This window comes from Hylobates moloch, unplaced genomic scaffold, assembly GCF_009828535.3.
Source record: "Hylobates moloch isolate HMO894 unplaced genomic scaffold, HMol_V3 SCAFFOLD_9, whole genome shotgun sequence".
NCBI classification, from domain to species: Eukaryota; Metazoa; Chordata; class Mammalia; order Primates; family Hylobatidae; genus Hylobates; species Hylobates moloch.
Genome location: NW_026652284.1, coordinates 80997970 through 81008266, shown reverse-complemented (window position 1 = coordinate 81008266; position 10297 = coordinate 80997970). Strand labels below are relative to the sequence as shown.

Genomic DNA, 10297 nt, shown 5'->3' with positions numbered 1-10297 from the left:
CAGGCTTCGTCCCAAGAGGCACTCAGGAATGCCCCTGGCCTTGGTATAGGGAGGCCTTCCAGATCAGAGATGGCCTATGGGCAGGGGAAATACCCTAAGGCCCATGTATCCTGGACTGAAAATTCCCTTGAAGTGAGTAGAGTTATTAACATGATTTCATAAGAAGGAACTGCAGCTTAAAGAGTGCACTAATTTCACACTTGTAATCTCAGCACTTTGGGAGGCCGAGGTGGGCAGATCACCTGAGGTCAGGAGTTCGAGACCAGCCTGACCAACATGGAGAAACCCCGTCTCTACTAAAAATACAAAATTATCTGGGTGTGGTGGCGTAAGCCTGTAACCCCAGCTACTCAGGAGGCTGAGGCAGGAAAATCACTTGAACCCGGGAGGCGGAGGTTGTGGTGAGCTGAGATCATGCCATTGCACTCCAGCCTGGGCAACAAGAGCAAAACTCTGTCTCAAAAAAAAACAAAAAACAAAAAAACACACTAGTTTGCCCAAGGCCTCTCAACTAGAAGCCACTAAGCTGGGACATGAATTCCTGTTGCCATTCTCTTAACTACTATATGATACTGCTTCCCTCACTTAATGGCCCTAAGTCTCAATTTCCTTTTCTATACGACCAGAACCGTCAATGGCTCCTAGCCCACAGGTGTTTGTGAAAATTAAATGGCATAGCATATGTCAAGTCCTGGCACCCAGCAAGCACACAGGAGGCACCGGTGTTTGGCGGGTGTCCCTTCTCCTTTGTTAGTCTCAGATTCCCATTTCAGGCATGCAGCTCTTACCCCAGGGATGACTGGCCTTTGAAAGGACTTTCAATGATCCTGATGAAATCCTTCAGTAAACGACTCAGACCCATGAAAAAAATGCCCTGTGAGCTTGGACAAGTTCCTCCACCCCCTGGGCCTGTTTTATCCATGGTAGGATGTCGTCTGTTTACCTGGAAGAGTTATGGGTGGATTAAAGGAGAGAGGGAAGAATGGAGCCAGCCCAGGGCTTGCTACAGAACAGGCTGGCGAGAGCTGCAGCATTTCTGTGCTCTGTGATCACGGCAAGGCAGGAGGAATTCTAGTTTCATTTAACTAAAATAAGAGAATTAGGAAGATTATTTTCCACAGCAACTAAAAATGAGAGACTGTTGAAAGAACTTGCACTGGGTAGTCCAGAGAACCAAGTGTTTATGTGAATGCACCTGTCTAAAAATGAGGGCTTCTCAGGGATCAAGAGAGACCCAAGCCATTTCCATTTTGGGGGGCTTCTGGTATTTTAAGGGGGAAAAACAAGATTGAAAGAATAGTACTAAAGCAGGGTTGCATATATTGCTGCATGTCTTGTGTTACATTTAACAAATGTCAATACAAAAAAACTGACCAAACAAACTCTGCTAATCATAAGGCAGTTACTAGATCTATGTAATTACAGAAATCTTAATTAGTGCACTGCAGGCAGCGTTGGCAGGTAATGGGACACAAACTGTTTTCAAGCCCCTCAAGGGCCTTCTTGGAGAAAACGCCAACAGTGGCCGATGTCCGGGGTGGGGGTGGCCGTGGATGCGCCCCAGCCCCGGTCACCACCTATCCCGGGACCAGAGCGGCGGGGCTGGATGGGGCGGGGACTGGGAGGCGGCGCGGCCCGGCCCCGGCCCCACCTGTGGACGCCCCGGGCCAGGGAGAGCGGGCGCCGGGGTTCGCCCTGAGTCGCGTGGCAGGCCCTGCTGCGTCCACCGCTGCCGAGTTCAGAGCCGCGCACCCCCCGCCGCCGCAGGTCGGGTTCCCAGCGCTACTCCCAAGCCCGCCCAGCCATGAAGATGCATTTCTGTATCCCGGTGTCCCAGCAGCGGTCCGACGCGCTGGGGGGCCGCTACGTGGTGCGCCCAGAGCTGGGGTCAGGGTGGGCAGGGAGGGGGCCGGTGGCAATGCTCACTTATCCCTCGGCTCACCCGGGACGGGGTGTCTGTGTGTTTGCAGCTGTACTCCGTGTACCTGGACGGGTTCCTCTTCTGCAGGGTGCGCTACAGCCAGCTGCACGGTTGGAACGAACAGGTGAGCAGGTTGGAGGCGGGTACGAGCCCATCCACTGAGACAGGTGGAGAAAGCTGTCCCCAAAGCGCTCTGTTCCTCTGACTCTGGCAAGACACTGGGCCTTTCAGGGCCTCGGGCTTCGTATTGTGAAACAGGGTCCTGGTAAGGATGAACTGAATTGCTTGGCATACAGTTGGATGAATGCATGCTGCGGCGCCTGGTCGCCTACAGCTGTGAGATGAGGGAACCGGGCGCAGGTGATTCTTCCAAGCCACTCGCAGCCGCAGCCGGGTGATCCTCGCTAGCCCCGCCTGGCAGGGCGCTGGGGCTATACTGGGCCCCATTTTAGTGCCCGCTGTTCCCCAGGACAATGCCTCCCTCCAAAATTAGGAAACTGGGTCTGGATCAAGGCCTAGAGTCTTTGGAGTCTTGTACATGGGTATTTAATCTCCTTTGTCTCCAGAGTTTCTTAAGTTTGCCCCCTTTAAAAAGGTGTGTCTCTAGTTTTGTTTTCGAATGGCCATGAGGCTTCAAGTACTGGCAGGCTGGGAACCAGGGAACATGACTTATCAAGCTAGGATAGTTTCTCACCCTGCTGTCTTGACAGTATTTTCTCTGGGAGGCAGACTGATTTATTAGTCTGCTCTAATGGGTTTCATTGTTCTTATAAGGAGGTGTTATAAGTCTTCAAAATGGATTACAGAAGTAAATGAAAGTTTAGAAATAAACTTTACCCTCCTCCTCCACTCCCCCATGAATAGTGCTTTTTGTATTTTTGTTTTAGATTTTAGGTTATAAAGAGCACATATCTAACATTAAAAACAAAAGTATAGGCCAGGCACCGTGGCTCATGCTTGTAATCCCAGTACTTTGGGAGACTGAGGCGGGAGGATTACTTGAGTCCCAGAGTTTGAGACCAGCCTGGGCAACATAGCTGAGACCTTGTCTCTATTAAAAAAAAAAAAAAAAAAGTACAGAGAAAACAGAAAAAACTTGCCCAGAGGCAACAGCTGTTTTTGTTTGTTTGTTTGTTTGTTCATTTTGAGAGAGTTTTTTCAGACAGTCTCTGGGTTTCTGACAGCTTAGTTTGTTTTTTCTGCTATTGAAATTGTCACTGTAGCAAGCCTTCTTGCCCATACATCATAGTGCATTGGAAAAGTCCATTTTCAAGTGTGATTAAGTATCTTTGGAGTCAACCAAGAACAGTTGTAATGTGGTTACTAGTTAATTTGAGTGGTCATCTTTGTATTACTAGTGCTGTGACCCAGTAGGTCCTTAGGAACGATTGTCAAATGATTGAATGAAGAATGGCATAGATTCAGACTTCTAGAAGATAAGAAGCTACTTGTGACTGAAACACATGTGAGGACTGCAGAGGCAGGGATCTCAAAGGAAGACAAAGGATGGGTGTCTTAGGCATTGGCAGGGGGAGGCAGGGTATCCTCTCCTACCCTCCTCTGTCTTCCTGCAGCTTGAGGTGGGGAAGGGGCGGGAGCAGAGCAGGAGGCAGCAAGAAAGCCTGTGACTGATCAACTGCGTCCTGGCTGATCACCTCACCTCTCCTCTGATCTTCAATTTTCTCATCAGAAATAACAAGCAAATGGGTCCTTATGGATGTCAGCCTCACAGTGTGCCTGTGAAGATTAGGGGCCAGCTGCTTGCAGAGCCTGGTACATAATATATACTCAGCAAACATTTGTGGACTCAGAGGCTTCAAGCATTCCTGAATCTGGCCCTTCTTACCCAACAGACTTGGGAAAATGCTTATTTTCAGGAAAACGCAGATGAATCAAATCCTAGCAGGTCCAGAAGCAGAGGCATAGAGTGAGTAAATTTTATTCTTGATCTTCTTTTTGGTAAGACATGAAGTAGAAATTGTCTGTTATTTACTATCGGGGCCTTTAAATATTGAATTACCATGGCTCAGTGCCCTCAGTAGGGTATACAATAGATTTTAATAAAATAGATTTTAATAAATATTTCATATTTATCCCAGATTTCTCAAAATACTAAAATGGAAATTTCTTTGTCTAGTTTCCAACTTCCATATATCTTACATGAATATTTATCATTTTCCCCCTTTCTATACAAACTACTACATTTTTAAAGAAACTATTTAGATCTTAGATGGCTATTGGTATTTATAATCAATCTGAAATAATAACAAGTAGTTACTGTGTGCTGATTTTGGTACCAAACACTTCACCTGTAATAGCTTAATTTTTACAATAGTATGAGCTAGCATTAGAATTAGTCCAATTTAACAGATGAAGACGCTGAGGTACAATTTTCCCAAAGTCATACTGTTAATGTTGGAGGCAGGATTTGATTTCTAGAACCTGCTCTGACCTATTACATTAATGTGGTTTCTTTCTAAAGTTGATAAAATAAATCATATCAGTAAAACAATGAGTCAAATGACTGAGTCCCAAACTAACATACTTTTACTATATTTTGGAATCATGTAATGTAATAAAATTCCCCAACTTTATGGGTTCGGTGTAATGAATTTTGGTAAATGTATACAATTACCACCACCTTGATCAAGGTTAAAAAACTTTTTGCCTCACTCTAAAAGTCCCCTTGTCCTTGAAGGAAACCAAAATATTTTATCCAAAAATGTACTGCTATGACATATTTCAAGATGGCTGTGTAGAGAGCTGGAAATATCAGAATAGCTGAAAAGCTGCCTTTTGTGGAGGAAATTTGCACCTGTAGAGAGAATCTGTATTGATGCAGCCAGGCTTTCTCTGAAGTCCTCTCTTGTTCAGATTTAGGAAAGAATCACGGAGAGTCTGACACCTTTAAAGGTCTGAAAGAAATGTTTACCAACTATTCTCTCTGAGAGCTTCTATCTGTGGGTTTCCTCTATATACTAAGACCACCTTTGCTAGCCAGGTATCTCCTCTTCTTCCCATGACCTGTCTCGCCACCATAACCTGATTTGCCACCATAACCTGTTTTTGGCCATGCCGCTTTTTTCTGTAATCTCAAGATGGTATAAAACCATCAACCATCTGGCCATTTCTTTGAGATCTTGTATTTTGTAAGACGCCCGCGCATGTTAGTAAATTTGTATGCCTTTTCTCCTATGAATCTGCCTTTTGTCAGTTGATTTTTCAGTGAACCTTCAGAGGATGAAGGGGAAGTTTGCCCTTGGCCCCGATATTCTTTTTGCTCTCAATCCCCTTCACTCAGCCCTGACCCCAGGCCTCCAGCATCCACTCTCTGTCATGAGAGTTCTAGACACAGGATTTTGTTCCAGCAAGTCCCCAGTAAGGTCAGCAGTTCAATCATCATCATCACTCTCATTTTATAGGTAAAGAGTCTGAGGCCGGGCATGGTGGTTCACACCTGCAATCCCAGCACTCTGGGAGGCCAAGGTGGGTGGACTGCCTGAGCTCGGGAGTTCAAGACCAGCCTGGGCAACATGGCAAAACCCTGTCTCTACCAAAAATACAAAAAATTAGCCAGGCATGGTGGTGCTCCTGTAATCCCAGCTATTCAGGAGCCTGAGGTGGGAGGATCACTTGAGCCTGGGAGGTGGAGGTTGCAGTGAGCTCAGATTGCGCCACTGCACTCCAACCTGGGTGACAGAGTGAGACCCTGTCTCCAAAAAAAAAAAAAAAAAAAAAAAAATGAAAAGTCTGAGTAGGGTTGCTAGATTTAGCAAATACAAAGTCCCCCAGTTAAATTTAAATCACAAATCAACAACAATTTTTTTTTTTAGTATAAGTATGTCCCATGCACCACTCGATACATATTTAACTGAGCATCCTGTATTTTATCTGGCCGCCCTAAGTCTGAGACTGAAAGGTTGGGTGACCTCTCCCAGATACTTTTCAGCTAGTTTTTATTTCTCCTATTCAGTGGAGGATGTGAAACGGCTCAGAATTCTTAATATGATTTAACACAGAGCACTGTAAAAAAGGAAATAGTAGAAAGGTCCCATCTGTGTTTGTGTTTGGGGAATATGAGTTTATTTCCAGTTTATTTTCTGGGAAGTTCTGCATCCTGATAGAATAGTTTTCATCTATATAATTAACTGATTATTTGCTTAAGAAATATTTACTAAGTTTCTATTATATGCCATGCATTCTGTTAAATTAGGACTATTACTTTAGCATGTGTGATATTTAGCTTTAAGAATTGGACTTATATTTTGCATGTTGGATAATTGAGATTGAGGGGCAGTACCTGGCACAGGTGAGGTGGCCTCTACTCCATCTCAGCCAGGGTATGTGGAGGGCTAATGCATAAAAACTGGACCTGGGTTGACCAGGTACAGTGGCTCACACCTAGAATCCCAGCATTTTGGGAGGCCAAGGTGGGTGGATCACTTCAGCTCAAGAGTTTGAGACCTGCCTGGGCAACATGGTAAAACCCTGTCTCTACTAAAACACAACAAATTAGCCAGGTGTGGTGGCATGTGCCTATAATCCCAGCTACTTGGGAGAATGAGGCACAAGAATTGCTTGAACCCAGGAGGCACAGATTGCAGTGAGCTGAGATCCCACCACTGCACTCCAGGCTGGGCAACAGAGGGAGACTCCGTCTCAAAACAAAAACCAAAACAAAGAAAAGCTGGACCTTGGGAAGAGGTGGGTGTGTTTCCATGGGCTGTGCTGTGACCTGCGCCCTCTGTCATCCTCACCTGCAGTCCTGTCCCCAGTGAGGCTCCCTCGGGCTCTGGCAGCTTGAACCTCTGCTGCTCAGTGCTGCCCATCTTCCTGCCGTGTGAACTGGCTGGCCCCACCTTTTTCTGTGCCTTTAGATAAACAAAACCAGTTTGATTTATGCCCCTGCTCTTGCTGGCACCACCCTGCCCAAATAGATTTAAAGGAAATCTGTGAGGGAAACATTTAATCAGCTCGTTTCGACCAAGTTACAGATGAGGCCATCCTGTGTAAGTGATACGGGGCTCTGTGAACAGTGATATGGGGCTCTGTTTCTTTGCACTCTGCCAGCATCAGACATGGCAATGGGAACAAGTTGGGAAAGCTTGCAAAGGACCCGTCAGCAGGAGGGGAGGGCTGTGCAGCCTGTATGCGCTGGTTCAGTTGTCCTCCCTGCCAAGTGCTGACCCAACTTGGCTGCTTCCCCTCTGACCTAACCTGATCTCCTCTTTCCCTACCCATACCTCCTGTTCCTATCAGGCTGGCCCACTCTTTGTCTCTGCCTGGCTCACTTCCTCTGCCTGGGATGACTGCTGGTTTTGGTCTACCTGTCAAGGGAGCAATCGTTTCTCAAAGCCCACCTCAGTCCCATCTCCTCCAGGAAGTCCCCCTTGATTGAATGAGATGCCTTTCTCTGATTGCTGTGCCACTTCATTTTTCAACCTTGTCATGCTCCTTCCTGTTTTTGTGTTTATATTTTGTCTCCCCTGATTATTTACAAGCAAAACCCAAATATTTGAATGAAGGGACAGAATGAAGCCTTGTGGGCATGGAACACCCAGCATGGAATCCTGCCTTGGTAGTTGCTTAGCAGAGATTTGGTGGGAAAGGTGATGGTGATGGTGATGATGATGACAGCAGTGAGAAGACTGAGTCCATCTTCTGCCAGTCATTAGCTTGGATGTCCTAGTTTTAAGTCACTTCATCTCCCTGAGTCTGGGGTTGCTCCTGCTCAAGGTGGAAGATGACAATGTTCATGGTGCTGAGGATCTGTCTACCTCGTAGTGCTGTTCTGAGGAACAAATGGGATAATATGCAAGCTCTAGGCCATGCTGTTAGGTTCTAGATGCCACCACCCAGACTCTGAGCTGTGGCCCTTTATATGGTGAATTTGGGTTTTTAACTACAAGGGGACTCGGAGAGGTGGGATGAATGAGTCGACATTAGAAACAGACACCGCTTGTGTCTGTAATTCTACTTGTCCCAGGCCATCACCATTTTGGCGTAGGTATAGGAGGGTGTGAATGCAGTAAAGTGGGGGAAGTAGGTGACATTTTCAACTGGCCTGTAAAGGCCTCTTCATGTTAAAAGGCAGAGCTGTACAAAGGGGAAGTTGGTACAGGAGATGGCTCTGGGATTTTTTGTTTGTTTTTGTTTTGTTTTGAGATGGAGTCTCGCTCTTTCACCTAGGCTGCATGAAGTGGTGCGATCTCAGCTCACTGAAACCTCCACCCCCCCCAAGTTCAAGTGATTCTCCTGCCTCAGCCTCCCGGGTACCTGGGATTACAGGTGCCTGCCACCACACCTGGCTAATTTTTGTATTTTTAGTAGAGAAGGGATTTTGCCATGTTGGCCAGGCTGGTCTTGAACTACTGACCTCAGGTGATCTGCCCGCCTCAGCCTCCCAAAGTGCTAGGATTACAGACATGAGCCATCATGCCCGGCCTGTTCTGGGGTTTATTAAAATATTTGCCAGATCACAGTCTTAAAAAAACCCCACAATACCCCAAACAAACAAAAACACCACATAGTAAAAGAGCAGAACAGGTATGGTTTTCTTTTGATCTCTTTAAATAGTTTTTTGAAAGACAGATAGTGCTGAACTGTAGTACCAGATAATTCTCAGTACACTGGTGGTTTTGATAGGTCAACTGTGCACTGAGACCCATGGAAAAGGTCCTCTTTTGGTGGAGTTGAACTTGGATTTGATTGTTGACTTTTGGCACATTTAACCACTCAGTTTCCTTTATATTCATTGTTCCCCTTGGATCAGTATCCGAGAAGGGAGGGGAAAGATGCCTTGACAAGTCAGCTCATGTTGTAAAAACCTGCTGGGAAGGTTTCTGCTCTGTGATAGGTATTAGAACCTTAATCCTTGTTGATTTTTCCCCAGATTTTGTCGTCAGAACTTCCCCAAGATACTGTCTTGCAGATGGATAACTCAGGCAGCCTTGTTGATTCAAGGCTGTTGTGATTAGAACTGATTCGGGAACATCTGTGACACTTATGAACACATGCCAAGGAAGACAATTGCCTTTTAAAGATCACTTAATCAGTTAGCCAAGAAATAATTGCATGCAAAGAAGTCAAATTTTTGCTTCTATTTAATGGAATTAGCAGAGATGGGTGCATCAATCCCAGGTTGTTTCAGCAGCCCTGCCTGGGATAATGCTCCAACTGGGATGCCTTTTGACAGTGTCTGGAAGGGCAGAAAAATTTCCTTGAGTTTAAAAGAAACAGAATTGTCACTATAATATTTTGTTTGTTTGTTTGTTTGTTTGTTTGTTTGTTGAGACGGAGTCTTGCTCTGTCACCCAAGCTGGAGTGCAGTGGTGCAATCTCGGCTCACTGCAAGCTCCACCTCCTGGGTTCACGCCATTCTCCTGCCTCAGCCTCCCGAGTAGCTGGGACTACAGGCGCCCACCACCACGCCCAGCTAATTTTTTTGTATTTTTAGTAGAGACAGGGTTTCACCGCATTAGACAGGATGGTCTTGATCTCCTGACCTCGTGACCCGCCTGCCTCGGCCTCCCAAAGTGCTGGGATTACAGGCGTGAGCCACCACGCCTGGCCTATAATATTTTATACTAGGTTTAGTTGTACTCTAGCCTGGGCAACAGGAGTGAGACCCTGTCTCAAAAAAATATATATATATATACACACTAGGTTTAGATGAGAGATTGCAAACTTAAATGGCTACAGGCAAGTACTATATATATACATATGCATGTGTGTGTGTATATATACATATATATATATATATATATATTTTTTTTTTTTTTTTGAGACAAGGTCTCGCTCCTGTGGCCCAGGCTGGAGTGCAGTGGTGTGATCTCGGCTCACTGTCGCCTTAGCCTTGAAGTCTCCAGTTCAGGTTATTCTCCCACCTCAACCTCCTGAGTAGCTGGGACTACAGGCACATGCTACCACACTTGGCTTAATTTTTTGTATTTTTAGTAGAGACAACATCTTTTTTTTTTTAATTAATTTTTTTTGCACACAAAAACAATAAACATTTTCTAATAATACATACAAACAAAAAGATGCGTATCAAACATATTAGGAAGGTTGCACATGGGAAGTCGGGGAATCGAAATGGGGGGTGGGAGTTAAAATAAATGAGAGAGGGACTTTATATGGATCAGTGATAATAACTCAATCCTCTATTTGACAAAGAAGAGGGAGAAGGAAGAGGAAGAAAAAGAAAGTGGGATAAAGGATCAGAAAGGGAGGAAAATAGAAAAAATTAGAGTATGACTCCAGGGTAGACCTGTTTTGTTGTCACTGAGTTGGTTGGTTAGTTTGTCTGTTGTATTTTTCATGTTTCGCCATGTTGGCCAGACTGGTCTCGAACTCCTAGCCCGAAGTGATCAACCC

At 45.4% G+C, this 10297-nt stretch overlaps 1 protein-coding gene across 1 annotated transcript in view; it reads left to right on the top strand.

The window, feature by feature from the left end:
* Positions 1–1656: 1656 nt before the first annotated feature.
* The window catches only part of SNX31 (sorting nexin 31), an 82603-nt gene continuing 73962 nt past the window's right edge, over positions 1657–10297 (top strand). Inside the window, exons 1-2 of the mRNA XM_032758478.1 lie at positions 1657–1870; positions 1971–2045. Of these exons, the coding sequence (XP_032614369.1) occupies positions 1805–1870; positions 1971–2045 (141 nt within the window). The 5' untranslated portion in view covers positions 1657–1804. The remainder of the gene's footprint in view (positions 1871–1970; positions 2046–10297) is intronic.